The sequence below is a fragment of the Adiantum capillus-veneris genome, chromosome 18, assembly GCF_014529385.1.
Source record: "Adiantum capillus-veneris isolate H3 chromosome 18, ASM1452938v2, whole genome shotgun sequence".
NCBI lineage: Eukaryota > Viridiplantae > Streptophyta > Polypodiopsida > Polypodiales > Pteridaceae > Adiantum > Adiantum capillus-veneris.
The window spans coordinates 30162895-30180428 of NC_140948.1; the positions used below are offsets into that span (position 1 = coordinate 30162895).

The window sequence follows — 17534 nt, forward strand, 5'->3', positions numbered from 1 at the left end:
GCATATCCTCTGATTACACACCCAATACCACCCAGCATATGTATTGTCCAAGCAGAAGGTTCAATTTTCGGCCAGTTTTGGGCGCAATTTGCAGGCTGTTGTACTGAGATTTGGGCTTCATGGTTCTAATCCGGATCAGCTCTACTCTTTCCAGACTGGTATAGCGATCCCATGTCATCACTTTGTGATAGTAGTTGTCACATCTTACAAGTAGCCATTTCTGATCTTCGTAAATAATTGAAAGAGTTTCCAGAGAGCAAAAGGTTTTCCTGAGCCATTTAAACTATGCAGACAAGGCTATCAAATGGTTGAAGCCTTGTAGCTGCGACCTTGTGCAAGTTGACTCTCTTCCTTGCTCTCAAAGTTCCTTGTGATCTGTGTGTCTAAGAAGCACTAAGAAGGAAAGCTTTTCAAGCGACAACAAGAGAAAACATAGAACTCCAATAAGAATCCACCCATTGCATACAAGCACTTTGCTGAATAAACAACATATTTTATTCTCAGCAAGAAGAAGACCTGGTTCACTCTCTCCAGATTTGCAAGGTTTACAGTTTCTCTGTTCACTTTACGGTCTATGTGCAGAGCTTTTTCATCATTATCCAGATTATTTTCTCCCGGAGGCAACCCTGCAATATGTCTATCATCCTTCAAATCCTGCAGTTGCAAACATTTGAAACATAAAAATGCAGTAACGTGTAAAAATTGAGGGTTAACACTGGAAAAGGTATGCCCTTGCAGGGAATAGATTTTCAAAAAGAGAGAGAAATAAGCAGAGTAAACCTTTGCAGACAAAGTACTGCTGTCAGCCACCAACAGAGATACCCGAAGTATACGAGCCATTGCCCTTACTAGAGCTTCTTGATACAACTCTGTGCCTGAAATGCACCGTAACAAACGAAATTGATACATCAAAACGATAAAATAAAAACAGCATGAGTTCAAATCATCCACAGCTCCTTTCTGGGTATCAACCAAGTTACATAACCAATCAAAAGCTGAAACGCAAACTTGGAGAATATTCCCTTTTTATTGCAAGATACAAATAACCATGAGTTGCACATGCCTAATCATAGAATGCTCTGATGACAAAAAAAAATTACCATTTCAAACCTTATACAGAAGTGGCTTTTGTACCAGCATTTTCTACCTGTACCGCAGCAAGTATAGACTTAAAATACTGTGACCTCAAATGATCTCACATAGATTCGGATATGCTGTTCTTGGTTCTTGTGGTATTGCAACGTTCTTGCTCAAAATCTATTGCTTGCATACAACATTTGTTCATACCATAGTTGACTGTGAGCACATTTCACATTGCATCCAATTACAAGTTTATTAGATAACAAGCTGCATCAGATAAGAGAGTGACTTGCTGCTGGTCACCCCCCCCCCCTCCTCTCTCTCTCTCTCTCTCTCTCTCTCTCTCTCTCTCTCTCTCTCTCTCTCTCTCTCTCTCTCTCTCTCCGCGTAAGGTGCAGCATTGTGTAAGGTGTAGCAACCATTACGTAAGGTGGTGCAACCATCGCGTAAGGCAGCAGGAGTTGGCTTCGCCATCTCTCTCTTCCCTCTAGCGTTGAGACCAGCAGCAAAGGGCCCTTCTGAGAGCATCAGCGATCATCCTCAACGTGTACGAAGCTGGTTCCAGGTAAACCTCTCTCTCTCTCTTAGAAGAAGAACATCAGCGAAGGCAGGAGTTGGATCGCTATATCTCTTTCTCTCCTAGCGTTGGAGGATAAGGACCAGCGTTGGGCAGCAGGAGTTGGCATCGCCATCTCTCTCTTCCCTCTAGCGTTGAGACCAGCAGCAAGGGGCCCTTCTGAGAGCATCAGCGATCAGCCTTTGCTTGCAGCAGATCAGCCCCGCGGTCAGCACCAGTATTCAGCCATATTCAGCATCAGCGTTCATTCGTATTCAGCACCAGTATTCAGCCATGTTCAGCCTCAGCAGTATTCAGCCATAAAGTACCTCAACATTCAGCATACATTCTGTCCATCTTCAGTCATCAAGTAAAAATACATTTTCAGGATTTTCAGAATTCTCACGAGCAGGGAGTTACAGAACAGCATTGACAGAAATTAGTAGAAAAGGAAAATTAGAAAATGTATGATTGATATGAGGAAAACATATGTATGTGGAACATGGATGTATGCGTAGTGTGGATATAGTGGGTTGGCCTCTCTTGCAAAAGTGCAGAATATGTTTCTGTTTTTGTTTTTGATGGAGGCCACGAGCGCTTCGCCAGTGTGTAAGCCCCATACGAAGGCAACCTTTGTGCTTACAAACAAGCGGACAACACAAATGGAAAGGGAGATGAAAGAATGGAAAGCAGATACGGAGGGATGGTGGAAAGAGAAGGCCAACCTTCTTCAAATGTTTCTCAACGAAGGCGCGCAATGGAAGAAGGAGAAAGAGGACTTGCACGTAGAGCTACAAGCACTTAAAGAAGAGGTCTCAGCCCTCAAGCGAGAGCTTACTGATAGAGCAAGCAGTGGACTAGAGGAAGAGGAATTCCAGCCCTCGGTGATAGAGGAAATCAAGGCAATCAAGGAGCAGGTACGGATGATCAAAGAGGAGGAGAAACAGAAGGTGGTAAAGACGTCTTCGTGGATGGATGTGATCACGAAGACGCAGAAAAAGGAGGATGAGGCCGAGAAATGGATAGAAGTCGCTAAGAAAGGGAAAGGGAAAGGGAAAGAAACCACATCTGTCCCCACTCCTACAATCATCAACATGACTCTAGAAGAAGAGTAGCGAAGGAAAACTAGAGCTTTGCATATAAGAGTAACCAGTCGAAAAGACCGAGATGATGTAGAAGGGGAAGTCGAAGAACTTCTCTGCATGATGGGTAGTGAGGCTACTCATACAAAGGCATGGAGGGTAGGGAAGACGACACAAGACGATGGGGAGACTTCAAAAGGGAGAGCTTTAATCATCCGTTTCCCATCCATGGAGGTAAAGAAGGACTTCTCGAAGAGGCGTCCTACACTAAACAAAACGGGCATATTCCTTGGAGATGACCTCACTCTCACACAGCTTGCGCATATGAGAGAGGTAATGCCAAAGATTCAAGCGGCAAGGGAGAAGGGAAAGACGGCTTTCTACAGAAATGGTCGGGTGGTGATTGTAGAGCGGTGCTCCACATGACGGTGCGAGACCTATGGGACCACACTCAAAGTGTTAGGGAATAAAGGCCTAAGTGCCTTGTACTTATTAACTTATAAGTTAAAAGTCTTATAAGTGAGGGGGCCCAAGTGTGAATGGCCCCCTAGTCACTTACTCATATACTCAAATGTGAAGCCCAAAAGATTGAGCGTGGCTTTTCCCAAAAATTCTACGAGCTCTCTCTCTCTCTCTCACGTTTTCTCTGCGTGAGCTTCTTCAGCGCCTCTCTTCTCTTCTCCTTCACTCTCATTGCATAGGACAGCAAGTGGGCTCTCTCTCCTGCTCCCCCACACATGGTATCAGAGCTTTAGGGTTTCCAAGAGAGCCATCTTCGCAACACAGATCAGAATTCTGTTCTTGCTTGCTGCGGGAAGGATATTCAACCGTTTTCGATCAACTCTGTCGCGAAGGGATCCTCTCACCGTGTAGAATCGACCTCCGGTGACAGTTTCCCCAAAATTAGGGTTTCAAAAACTGGCGAACAGCAGCCTATTTCTGCTGAAATTGAACAATTTCGGGGTCAATTTGATGCAATTTCATTAGGGCAAGTCTCACAGGTCAATCTTACAGGTGTTTCCACCAACGAGGTTCTGAAAATTCAGCAAAACAGGTGTTTACAGGTCTGATTTTTGCCCTAAAACAGGGAATTTCAGCAAGCAAATGATGTATACACCTTGTGGAAACCTTTGGTGAGGGTTTGGCAGTGAATGTACGCAGTTTTGGGGTGATTTCGCGTGAAATTTGCTCGCTCTTTTTCTGTAACAGCAAGCTGTTTTTTTTTGCCCGATTGCGCACATTTGGGCGTGTTTAGGTCGGCAAAACAGGGTTTCAGTGTTTGCAATCACTCAGAATGGCTTCTAGCAGTGAAAGTGGCAATTTGTTGCAAATTCGCAAGCTTGAAGGTGCCCATAACTTTGCTATATGGAAGAAGCAATGTTATAATGTGATGTTGCAGAAGAAACAAGCGAAACCTATTAAGTTACAGGGTGTGAAACCGGTTGATATGGAGATTGAAGAATGGGAAGAAGTGGACGAGTTGGCTCGCTCCACGATCATGCTTTCGGTGTCTGACAATTTACTCTTCAATGTAGAGAATGAGCAGACAGCATGGGGCATGTGGAAGCGTTTAGACGAGTTGTATGCACAGCAGAGTGCTGCCAGTAAAGTGTATTGGCTTAAGAAGCTTATGGATCTCCGCATGAAGGAGGGCACGCACATGTCAGTGCACCTCAATGAATTCAATTCTATTTTCAGCCAACTGACAGAGCTGAAATTCACGATTGATGAGGAGTTCAAAGCTACTTTTCTGCTATGCACATTGCCCGAGAGTTGGGATGTATTCCGGACAGCTCTTAGTAACTCAAGTGCGTCACTTAAGTATGCAGATGTAGAGAGTTCTCTCTTGATAGAAGAGATGAACAGGAAGAACACCACAGGTGGGTCTTCTAATGCATTGCACTTGAGAGGCAGGTCTCAACAGAGGGAGAAATCTGACAATAAGGACAGGGCACGCAGCAAATCTCGTAGGAAAGATGTTGTGTGTCATCATTGTGGAAAGAAAGGGCATTATAAACGGGAATGCTATGAGTGGAAGAAAGAGAAGAACAAGGGTGCTGAAACTGATGCAAAGGACAAGGGAAATGCCAAGAAGAGCACTGTGTTAATTGAGGAAATCAATGTTGCTAGTAGTTGTGACAGTGACAGCAGCACTGATGTACTCAATGCCTCTTCTGTGGATGCACATACCCTTGCTATGGGTTCTGATGTGGACATGCATACTTGGATTCTTGATTCAGGTGCCTCCTTTCATGTAACACCTTATAGGGATTGGTTTACACAGTACTCAAGTGAGGTGCAGGGCACTGTTTATTTGGGAGATAACTATGCATGTGACATTGCAGGTATTGGCAGTGTCCAGTTTTCTTTTGCTGATGGTATGACTTTTGTTTTGCACAAAGTGCGTCATGTGCCACAACTCAAGAAGAGTTTGATTAGTACAGGGCAGCTAGATGATGCAGGCTATCACACCACTTTTGGTGATAGCAAATGGAAAATTTGTAAAGGGGCCCGGATTGTAGCCAAGGGTTGTAAATCGGACACTCTGTATCCTTTGCATGTATCTAGTGTGCGTGACCATGTTGTCGCCGTAACCGAGCAGCCAAGTGTTTCTTTGTGGCATGGCCGGTTGGGACACATGAGTAAAAGAGGAATGGAAACTCTGTCTCGTTGTGGTTATTTGCCGTGTTTGAGGTATGCTGATTTTTCTCATTGTGAGCACTGTATTTATGGTAAGCACAGTCAAACACCGCACAAAAGGTCTTTTTCTTTGAAGTCTGACAGGTTAGACTTAGTGCATTCCGATGTATGTGAAATGCCACAGTTGTCCTTAAGGGGGAAAGAAATATTTTGTCTCGTTTATCGATGATGCTACACGTAAGGTGTGGGTGTATCCAATACGTGCTAAAAGCGATGTTTTGGATACTTTCAAGAAGTTTCTTGCGTTTGTTGAGAATCAAACTGACAAGAAGCTTAGGTCTTTGCGCTCAGACAATGGGGGGGGAGTATGTATCAAAAGCATTTATAGACTTTTGTGCTACTAAAGGTATTAAAAGAGAGCTCACGGCTCCTTTTAATCCCTCTCAGAATGGAGTTGCAGAGAGGTTGAACCGGACTATCCAAGAGAAAGTTCGGAGTATGCTGTCACATGCTGCATTACCTCATGGTTTTTGGGCAGAAGCTGTGCAAACAGCTATTCACTTGATTAATCGCTCACCTAGCAAGGCTTTGGGTGGAAAGGTGCCTGAGGAGGTGTGGTCTGGCAAGCCACCCTCATATGCACATTTAAGAGTGTTTGGTTGTGAGGCCTATGTTCACATCCGGAGTGAACTGCGCACCAAACTAGAACCAAAGTCTCATAAATGCATTTTCCTAGGATATGGTGAGGATGGTGAAATGGGGTATAGATTATGGGATCCCGCATTATGGAAAATCATACGCAGCAATGATGTCATCTTCAATGAGAATTGCATGCACAAACAGCCCACAAAGGTCGAGGAAGTGCGCCGGGTTGTTTTTCGTGAAGATGTTACATATGGACAGCCAAGAAGGCCCAATGTTCAGCAGCCATTACATGCTGAAAATGGTGCTGAAAATCAGCCATTAGCTGCTGAAAATCAGCCCCAACAAGTTGCCATTGATGCACCACAGGTAGGGGAACAGGTTGATGCTCCTAGACCGCCCATTGTTGCGATGCAACCGGCTGAACAGCCTGCTGTTTTTGATGGTTTACAGGCTGAAAATCCACCTGTTATGGATCATTGGGTGCGTAGGTCTACTCGGGTGACAAGGCCCCCCGATAGATATGAACCGTCTTTGGACTATGTCATGCTTACTGATTGTGGTGAGCCGTCTTGCTATAAAGAGGCTATGCAACGGGAAGACAGTAAGAAATGGTTCAAAGCAATGGTTTCAGAAATGCAGTCTTTGGAGAAAAACCATACATGGGACTTGGTTGATTTGCCTAAAGGGCATAAGGCTCTGCCATGTAAATGGGTTTACAAGACCAAGGTCACATCTGATGCTTCTTCTAAGTACAAGGCACGTTTGGTTGCTAAAGGGTACAAGCAAAAGCATGGTGTGGATTTTGATGAGATTTTTTCTCCTGTTGTAAAGCTTGCCACATTACGTCTTGTTTTAGGCCTGGTTGCTTCTGAAGATATGGAGTTAAAGCAAATGGATGTCAAAACAGCGTTTTTGCATGGCGATTTGCTTGAGATGATCTATATGATGCAGCCAGAAGGTTTTGTGTCAAAAGGGCAAGAGGAGAAAGTATGTAGACTCTTGAAGAGCTTGTATGGTTTAAAACAGTCTCCCCGTGCATGGTATCACAAGTTTCATACATTCATGAGGTCTCAAGGATACAAAAGAAGTAATTCTGATCACTGTTTGTATATCAAAACGGCAAGTGATGGATCTCTTCTATTGCTGATTTTGTATGTTGATGACATGCTTATTGCGGGTAACAATGTCACGGAGTTGGATGCATTACAGCAAAGCTTAAAGAATCGCTTTGACATGAAGGATCTTGGTGATGCTAATCATATTTTGGGCATGCGTATCTCTCGAGATAGACCCAACAGGCGTCTGTATCTATCTCAACAAGATTATGTTAATAAGGTGCTACATCGTTTTCATATGGATGGGGGAAAGGCACTTGGTACTCCGCTGCCTCCATATGTAAAACTGACTGCACATGACTGCCCAAACACAGATGATATGCGGGCTGAAATGGCCAAGATTCCTTATGCATCAGCCGTTGGCAGTTTGATGTATGCTATGGTTGCTACACGTCCGGACATTGCATTTGCGGTGGGAGTGGTAAGCAGGTACATGAGCAATCCTGGCAAAAAGCATTGGGAATAAGTGAAGTGTATCTTGAGATACTTGAAAGGCACTAAAGATTTGTGCATTTGTTTTGGGAAGAGTGAGACATCTGTGCATGGCTTTACATATGCAGATTTTGCTGGACATCCAGATTGCAGGAAGTCTACCTCTGGATATGTGTTTACATTCACAGGAGGTGCAGTTTCTTGGATTTCTAGACTGCAAAAATGTGTTGCTTTGTCTACCACTGAGGCTGAGTATGTGGCTGCCACTGAGGCATGCAAAGAAGCTTTGTGGCTCATGCGTTTGGTAGAAGAGCTTGGCATTAAGTCACCGGTTCCTGTGCTACACTGTGATAGTCAGAGTGCTATTATGCTTGCAAGGAATCCTGTTTTTCATGCCAAGACAAAGCACATAGAGGTGAAGTATCATTTTATCAGGAGTGTGCTTGATGACAAGAGCATTACACTTGTCAAGGTGCACACAGATGACAATCCTGCATCTTTTGACCAAGAGTCTTCCAGCAGAGCGGTTTGCATATTGCCGACAGATGATGGGTGTTGGATGAGTAAGTGCATGATCAGCTGATGTATCATAGTTAGTTGATTCTTTGATCTCCCAAGGTACATTGCCTTTAGGTGGGAGGTTGTTAGGGAATAAAGGCCTAAGTGCCTTGTACTTATTAACTTATAAGTTAAAAGTCTTATAAGTGAGGGGGCCCAAGTGTGAATGGCCCCCTAGTCACTTACTCATATACTCAAATGTGAAGCCCAAAAGATTGAGCGTGGCTTTTCCCAAAAATTCTACGAGCTCTCTCTCTCTCTCTCACGTTTTCTCTGCGTGAGCTTCTTCAGCGCCTCTCTTCTCTTCTCCTTCACTCTCATTGCATAGGACAGCAAGTGGGCTCTCTCTCCTGCTCCCCCACACAAAGTTGCCACCTGGAATTGTAATGGATCTATGCGCCTTGATGTGGGTGCTTTTGAGGATAGTTTTACGGGAAGAGACATCGTCTTCTACTCTGAGACACATCAAGACGGATTGCCCCCCTTCCAATACTCACTGGATGCACCCTCTCTGACTCTTACACAGTCCGAGACCACCAGGCTCATCCGCCAGGACCTGATTCAGCTAGACACCAGGACATGGGTACAGCCAGCACAGGAGCTGGGCACGAAGATGGATTTCTACAGAGAGCATCTTCTCCAGCTTACGACGGACGGTTTTATGACGAGGCCCAGATACATGGACTCCCACCTGACTCATGGGATACGGTGTGCCATTGGCCAGATACGCACATCCTCACACCAGCTGTGGATCGAGACTCGGAGATACAACAGAGTGCCAGCAGAGGCCAGGACATGCAGCTTGTGTGACATGGAGCCTGAGACAGAGTTACACTACACATGCCACTGCCCCGTCTACTACGAGATACGAGGCCGCTTCCACTACTTGTTCAGAGAGGGCTTCAGACCACTCTCCAGAGTCGTAAGGTACGAGGATCAGAGATGCCTAGGTTTGTTCCTGCTCGAGTTGCGCGGACACAGGGAGAGCCTAATGAGAGAGAGAGAGAGAGAGAGAGAGAGAGAGAGAGAGAGAGAGAGAGAGAGAGAAATGAAATGAAATGAAATGTTATATTAACGTCTTCAAAAGGCCATAATGACCTATGAGACCCGAAAGTTACAAAGTGGTGGATCTGATACAAAGTCAGAGTAACAAAATAACCTAAGAATAGTATAAAACAAAGATATATACAATGGGGTCCTAAGTTGGTCGATGTGAGCCAAGCAAAAAACTAAGCCAAAAAATGGGCGGCTTCTTGGGATAGCTGAATCACAAGAGATCTAGCATTGGTCATTGGCAAATCTCATCAATTTCCTCCATGGTTAGTAGTCTGACCGGGCGTCGTGCATGCTTGGCCAACGTGCTCCAAATTTTCTGTCGTAGCCTCTGTCGATGCTGTGTAGTTCTTCGCAGTCGCGAGCGCCTGGATTTCCCCAGTTCAATCGCTCGGTCAATGAGTGTGCCTCTGGTGTGGGACGAGGGGGAGCTCTGCTGTGGGAGTGGCTCTTGCGGCTCTCCCGTGTCTGCTCTGAAGAAGTCTGTGATCTGTCTTTGAGACTGGCTAGCCTCGCCATTCATCAGGCTATCTCTGTGTCTGCGCAGCTCGAGCAAGAACAAACCCAGACATCTCTGATCTTCGTATCCCATGGCTCTTGAGAGTGGTCCAAAACCCTCTCTGAACAAGCAATGGAAGCGGCCTCGTATCTCGTAGTAGACGGGGCAGCAACATGTATAGTGTAGCTCTGTCTCAGGTTCCATGTTACACAAGGGGCATGTCCTGTCCTCTGCTGGTACTCCGCTGTATCTCCCAGTCTCAATCCGCAACTGGTAAGAAGATGTGCGTAACTGGCCAATAGCACATCGTATCCCATGAGACAAGTGGGTATCCATGTATCTGGGTCACGCCACAAAACCATCTTCCGTAAGCTGGAGAAGGTGGTCTCTGTAGAAAGCCATCTTCGTGCCCAATTCCTGTGTTGGTTGTATCCATGTCCTCCTGATGTCTAGCTGGGTCAGGTCTTGGCGGATGAGCTTGGTGATCTCTGACTGTGTAAGAGTGAGAGATGGTGCGTCCAATGAGTAATGAAATGGTGGCAGCCGGTCTATGTTGAACCCATGTGCCTGAAACCATGATGTCATCTCCCCATACCAGCATGTTGTATCTCCTTGTATGGCTAACTGTCGAGAGGATTCAAGTGCTATGCGAGCATATCTGTCTCTAGGAAGTTCCCATGTGCGGTTTATGAAGGAGACCGATCTGGTGAGCGCCTCCACCACAAGTGGGGGGGCCGCTAGCTCTGCTCGGATAATGGCCCGTGGTACTGATGCCTTGGCTCTAATGAGCCGCGAGATCATAGAGACGAGAGGTTTCTCCATGTTCCCCCATCCGTCTGAGCGACCCGGCCTCCCGTGGTGATCCAGTGAAGGTCCCCATATCTCGGTTCCATAGAGCAATGCTGAAGCCACCAAGGTGTCAAAGAGCCAGAGCTTCGTCCGGGGCTCCTAGAACTGAACCTGCGAACACATCCTCTCCAATCTACCCAATGCTGCGTGGGCTCTAGTAAGTCTGGTCTCTGCTGCTCTTCTGAGTGAGAATGTAGGTCTGCTAAAAACCACTCCAAGGTAAGTGTAAGCGTCTGTGTACTCCACAGTCTCCTGGCCGTATGTGAATGTAGATGCTGACCTCTTGATCCACTGTGGGGTGGTATTAAACACCATAATCTTGGTTTTACCCAGGTTGACAGACAAACCACTTTCGTGGGCAAACGTATGCAAAGCATCCAATTGACGTTGCATTCCCTCTGGGGATTCGGAGATCAACACTATGTCATCAGCATATAACAAAAGTGGAATCCGTGTCCCTGCCAGCTGAGCACCTTTATCCCCATCGCTGTCAATGTAGTCAGAAACCTCATCCACATACATACCGGAAAGAGTGGGAGAGAGTGGGCAGCCTTGCTTCACCCCACAATAGTGGAGTGAACCGGTGTAGAAAGTCCCTCCGGGGTGCGTACATGCCCTACTACTGATCTGTACGATGCCATGATCCCCCAAATGAGTTTTGTGGGTACTCCCATTTCCTGTAATATGCGCATCAGTCTAGCTCTGGGTACCGTGTCGAAAGCTTTGCGGAAGTCCACAAAGCTACAATAGATCCGTCTCCCATGAGATCTGCCTTCCTCGATGATGGCCCTGAGTGTTAGGATATGGCCAAGAGTAGAGAAGCCTCTCCTGAATCCTGCCTACCCAGTTGCACGTATTCCTTCCCTCTTTGCCCATCTAGTCAGCTGTTGCTCAAGAATGGATGCATACAACCGTGCCAGTGTGTGCCCAATCATAATAGTGCGATAATTCCCAAGCTCCATGGGGTCTCATGATTTGAAGATAGGTACGATCGTAGATAGGCTCCAAGTGTCCCTTAGGCCCTCACACATGGCACGGTTAAACATAACTGCTAGAAGCTCTGCTAGTAGGTCTTTGGCATGCATGAAATGCTCAACGACTAGGCCCTCATGATCATATGCTCTCCCAGTCTTCATCCTGTCAATAGCTTTCTTCACCATCTCAGCGGTGAAAAAGACACATGCGTGTGGGCATGGATCGGGGGGGGGGTTTGGGAGGGGCGGCTGTCCAGGTACTGTGTACAAAGATGATGCGTACTGACTCCAGGTCTCTGTGGAGGAAATAGCACCGGGGGGGGGGGGGGGGGGGGGGGGGACTGCTCATGAAAGAGTCGCCACGCCTCACGCGAGTCCTGACTCAAGAATAGCTGATATAGATCCTTCTCGAGTCGAGCCAAAAAAGCCCTCTTCTTCCGCCGCACCAGGCGTCAGAAGTCCATCTGTGACTGTGTGAGTGACGTCCCCCAACGTCACCTCCCTCTGAAGTCTGGCTCTAGTCTGGCGGCACTCCTCATCGTACCAGCTGTTCTGAGGCATGCTCCCAGATCGGCGGCTCTGCTCAGGCTGGGTGTGTGGGTATGCTTCTGCTGCTGCCTCATGTAATGTCTTTGTCAGTATAGTAGTTAGCTCCTCCAAAGGTCGCCCCGGGTCCTCAATGCATAGGCGTCTGTAGATTCCGTCCATGTATACAGAGTCCGTCTCACGTGTGAATGTGTAGCGAGTAGGGGCTGCTACTCGTGGCCTGTGTGCTACACTGAACTGGAAGGAGATGGTCATCGACACCAAAGCATGATTCACTGCCACCCCGACCGGTCTGGGCCCAACTCTGAGATCCTGGATACTAGAGATGAGATTCGGTTGTGCCATGACATAATCCACTGTGCTGGCTCCATGTCTGTGTGGGAAGCATGTAAAACCTCCCGCAGCAGGAAATCTCTGTAGGTAGTTCAAGATGGCCAATCCATGCGCAGTGCCCATGTCTATCAAGTGTCACCCATACTCAGTATATTCCACATCGTGTGATAGTCTGGAAAGGCCCGTCTCTACAACATCTAGCTCTCTTAGCATCTCCTCTGAAGTATCATAAAACACTGCCTGGTGATGGGCAATCCTAGCATTGAAGTCCCCTACCCTAGGATGATAATGTCACCGTCCCTAGAGAACTCCCATATGTCATCATCCAAAATGGAGAAAGGGGACTGTCCTCTGGGTGATGCATAAACTGATGTACTCGGGGGAAAGTAGCAAATAGCGAGATAGAGGTATCTGCCCGTCTCTGCTTTCAGTCTCACCCACATGTACCTAGCCTGCTCGTCCCTGCGGGCTATATGTATCAGTGGCTGCAGATCCTCTCTAAATAACACTGCCACTCCCCCCGAGCCCCGCCCTCTGTGCTCTGAACGTCTCCTGTCTGTAGGCTGTCTCCCACCTGTATCCACTGATGTGAGGCATGGATTGCCCAGGGGCCTGGTGTGTCTCAGAGTAAAAGATGATGTCTCTTCCAGTAAAGCTATCCTCAAAAGCACCCACATCAAGACGCATAGATCCATTGCAGTTCCAGGCAGCTACTTTGAGTGTGGTCCCATAAGTCTCGCACCGTCATGTGGAGCGTCGCTCTAGTATTACCACTTTTCCGTCTCAGTAAAAAGCGATCTTGCCTTTTCCCGTTGCCGCTCTAATCTCCGGCATTACTTCCTGCATATGAGCGATCTGCGAGAGGGTGAGATCATCCCCGAGAAAGATGTCAGTCTCTTTAAGAGTTGGTCTTTTCTTCAAGAATGACTTCTTTGCTTCCATGGAGGGAAAACGGAGGATGAGTGCTCTTTCTTTTGAGGTTTCTCCACTGCTTCCATTTTTCTTTATGTTGCCCACTCTCCATGCCCTTGTGTGCGTCGGCTCATGAATCCCCATCAAGGCTGTGAGTTCTTTTACTTCTTCGTCCACATTGCCTTTGTCTTTAAGACCGCAAATTCTCACATGTAAAGCGCGCACCCTTCTCTGCTCCTCCTCTAGTGTCTGATTAATGATGTTGTTGGGTGTGGACGTGGGCGTTATCTCCTTGCCTTTTCCTTTCTTGGCCACCTTGATCCATTTCTCGTCTTCGTCCACCTTCTGTTGAGTTTTGGTAAGAACATCCACCCAAGAAGTCGTCATTTCTTTGTGCTGCTCTTCTCCCTCTTTGATGGCCCCTACTTGCTCCTTGATCATGTTGATTTCTTCGATTATTGCGGGTTGCAGTTCGCCCTCTTCCAGAGTATTTCTTGATCATGCTTCGGCAAGATCTTTCTTGAGTGACGCGATCTCTTCCTCTTGGGTCGTCACTCGGTCTTCCAGCGTACTTATCTTGCTCTCTTGGATCAGCACGGGTCCTTCAAGCATGTTTATTGTGCCCCAGAGATTGCGGTTCATCTTGGTAATGATCTCCGTCATTTCCTCTTTGCACTTTTGAATGGCATCCTCTAGAGGGTCGGCTTTATCGTTCATCTTTCTCATGCTTGATCGCCGTCCGCCAAGGAGTCACTAAACGTGTGCACCTCCCCTAGCGACGAGAGAGAGAGAGAGAGAGAGAGAGAGAGAGAGAGAGAGAGAGAGAGAGAGAGAGAGAAAACAAACTCTGCAACTCAGAACCACAAGAGATAGCCTACCCAACCTAGGCACATATATAGTGAAGTAGGTGAGGTAGGGCAAAAAAAATACATTTTTGCGAAAATCTAAAAACCCCATAAATGTGGGTAAAAATGTGAAACCCCACCATCTTGCCCAAAATGGAACTGCCTAGAAGGTTCTGGCTATGCAATCTGCATGCAATGCAGTGGGTGGCCAGCCCAGGCAGACCACTAGCCATACAAGAATGCCAAAAACCATGAAGCGTCAGGGGCTGAAACTCTAACAGTACCTTCTCTTCTATTAAACTATTCAAACCCCACCTCATGTTCTTGAAAAGTAGGCGCCCATATCTGTCTTCAATAGCAGTTGCAGGTGAATAAAAGGTGAATAGAGACTGCTTGCATTTGGTGTGTCAATTAAATTCTAATACTCGCAATAGCAAACGGGGGATCTGTGGTCTACAGCAGCATGAAGCAAGTCTTTTTTTCGGGGCGGGGGGGGGGGGGGACAAGGGTGAAGATAAGCAGGGACAACAGGAACGGGTAGCAAGAGTGTATTTTATCTTTAAAACCATATAGTATTCAGATCCGTTGTCTAACGGTTTGCACTTCTTAAACTTCAAGCAGAACACCACCAACAAAATTTACCAGGTTGTCCTTGAAGGAGAATCAGATGACTGGTATTTGGTAAATTCTCCCCAAACCTTGAAAACTTGTGCTTCTTCACTCTAACTGCAACACAATCTAGCAGCAAATCTCTCGTATTTTTGCTGCCAAGAAAATTAGAAGACAACGTTACAAGAAAAACTCATGTGAGTGATGTAAACACAAGAAATACAATCAACAGTGCACAAGATTATCAGAACTTTTTAAACTTATTAAAAAGGCATGCACACACATACAAACTATTTCAATGACAAGATAGAAAATACAACATTGATGTACAATGCCATGTCCATACATATAGTTTATTGTCTGGCCGCCTTTATTGACAATCTATTAAGTCAATACACAGTCGATTTCTGTTACTGTGAGTAATACAATTCAGCTTAAGCCTCACAAAAGCACTAGAATTGTAACTTGCCACTTGCTTTGTTACCACAACAGTAAACGTCGTGTTTTCTGAATGTTCTAGTTATGATCATGATAAAACAAGCACAATGACTCAAATCATAAAGACTTTCAATTCTCCTAAAAGCTCACTCACTTTAACTCAGAAATGAAGTCTAGGGTGCCAGCTAGCATATTGTCATTCTTCTTGCTTGTGATCAACCTATACTAGCAAAAGGTGCAAAACAATGTGCACAGAGAAGATCTTGGCAATTTTGGGGGTATGACAATTTCGCCAGTGGGCAACTTTTCAAACAAAAAATCGAATGCTGTACATTAATGCAAAGCCTAAATTTGAGAAGGCGATCGCACCTAGCATGCTCTCCAAATGTCTCACATACCACCCTTTGAAATTATAGCGACAACATTGACATTTATGCTCACGTGCAGCAGTCATGCATCCTATATACACCATACGTTGCCCATGTGGTAGGTCAAATTGAAGTATTTCTTTGCCTTCTTTAAGTAGTCCAAAAATATAAAATATTCCCTCTAAGTTAGGAAAATAGTTAGAAAAGACAAAATTTCCTCTGATTCAGAATCCTTGAAAAGCAACCCAATTAATCATTCAGATTTCAGAATTCAGAGATCAAAGGCATTGTGATACAAACATATCAGGCCTTCATGGTTCTTGAAGTCTTCAAAATCATCCATTGTGCATCCAGGTTTGAGTAGTTACTAAATTTCACAAAATATCATTGGGAGAGTTTGCCTTATATTTTCTGATCCTTCCAAACAATCATTTTTTTCTAGAAGCAAAATCTCTTCCACTTCTGCAACTTGAGGTTAAATGCCTGTAATAAGTTTAAATGGCAATCCACCCTTAGAATGGCCACAGAAGGCTGACATGAAAAGCATCCATGTAATGTTCTGGGAATAAAGTCTGTAAGAAACTTCATTGGTCTACACCATAGTATCTTTGACTCACTTTTGATAAGTGCCATTCTTTATCCTCTCATCTTGCAAAATTTAGCCCAACCACCAACCTTACTTGTTGGCTGTCATCAATGCTTGTCTGCAACTTTCTTTGTTTTTTCTTGAGACTCAGTTAAAGCCTACTTAATCTTAACCTTTCCCCCCCCTCTCTCTCTCTCTCTCTCTCTCTCTCTCTCTCTCTCTCTCTCTCTCTCTCGTTCAGAGAGGGCTTTGGACCACTCTCCAGAGTCATGCGGTACGAGGATCAGAGATGCTTGGGTTTGTTTTTGCTCGAGCTGCACAGACACAGAGAGAGCTTGATGAGAGGAGAGGCTAACCAGTCTCATAGACACATCACAGACTTCTTTAGAGCTGCCACTGGACACCCGGAGGAGCTACTACCACAACAGAGCTCGTCGCCTCACACCAGAGGCACACTGATCGACCGAGCGACCGAGCTAGGGAGATCCAGACAACCACGACTCCGGAGGACTACACAGCATCGACGGAGGTTGCATCAGAGGATTCGGATCACTTTGGCCCGACATGCACGACGCTCGGTCAGACTACTGACCATGGAGGAGATTGATGAGATCCGCCAGCGACCGATGTTGGATCTCTTGTGATCTAGCTATTCAGCTAGCTGCTTAGTTCACACCTAGCAGTTTAGGATTCCTTAGTATTTTATTTTGTCATTTTGTCATCTTCTTACTCTCACTTTGTATCAGATCCACCACATTGTAACTTTCTGGTCTCATAGGTCACTTTGGCCTTTTAAGACGTTAATATAACATTTCATTTCATTTCATTTCTATCTCTCTAAGAGCCGAAACCGGCCCGTGGGGCGGTAGGATTTGGCTTTCACCTGAAATTCTTTACTTTACTTTAGACACACACACACAGAGTACTTTGCAAAGGTAACCTGCAACGGGAATTAACACTTAAAGCACACACACGGCTCAAAAGCTAGAATGTTCCGAGCAGACACCGGCAACCTGTAGGTAGGCCCCAAAATTGGCGCCCCTTTTGGTATTTCTTTATTCTTTAAGAGGGTAATTACAAAGAAGAGTCCTAGGAATTCTTTGCCTGTATCCAGCTAGATACCACCTGTTTTGGCAAAATTTCGGTAGCATAACAACCCCAAAACTTGCCCGAAACCAATTCCCCTGCTGGAACTCACTTCCAAGGACATAAACCCTCTGATTTCTACCTAGAAACAGTAAATTCAGCACGCTGTATTTATTGCTTTTTGCCCTGTTTTCAGCCCTAAACAGTCCCTGAACTATCCTCTAGCAGTGGGGCACTATTCCCAATGGTTCTCGCATCCGTATGGCTGAAAAGCATTCCAATTTCAGTGCATAACCAGCGCTGAAAACGCACCTGTACGGTGAGGTTA

General features: G+C 45.8%; 1 protein-coding gene across 4 annotated transcripts in view; it reads right to left on the reverse strand.

Annotated features, from left to right (window-relative positions):
• Positions 1 to 17534, reverse strand: part of LOC147435417 (uncharacterized) — a 183526-nt gene that overhangs the window by 126096 nt on the left and 39896 nt on the right. For all 4 annotated transcript variants that reach the window (XM_086488487.1, XM_086488486.1, XM_086488485.1 and 1 more), the window contains exons 2-4: positions 14762 to 14883; positions 781 to 875; positions 517 to 654 (exon numbers count right to left, since the gene is read on the reverse strand). In XM_086488487.1, coding sequence (XP_086344613.1) covers positions 517 to 654; positions 781 to 875; positions 14762 to 14883 — 355 coding nt within the window. The remainder of the gene's footprint in view (positions 1 to 516; positions 655 to 780; positions 876 to 14761; positions 14884 to 17534) is intronic.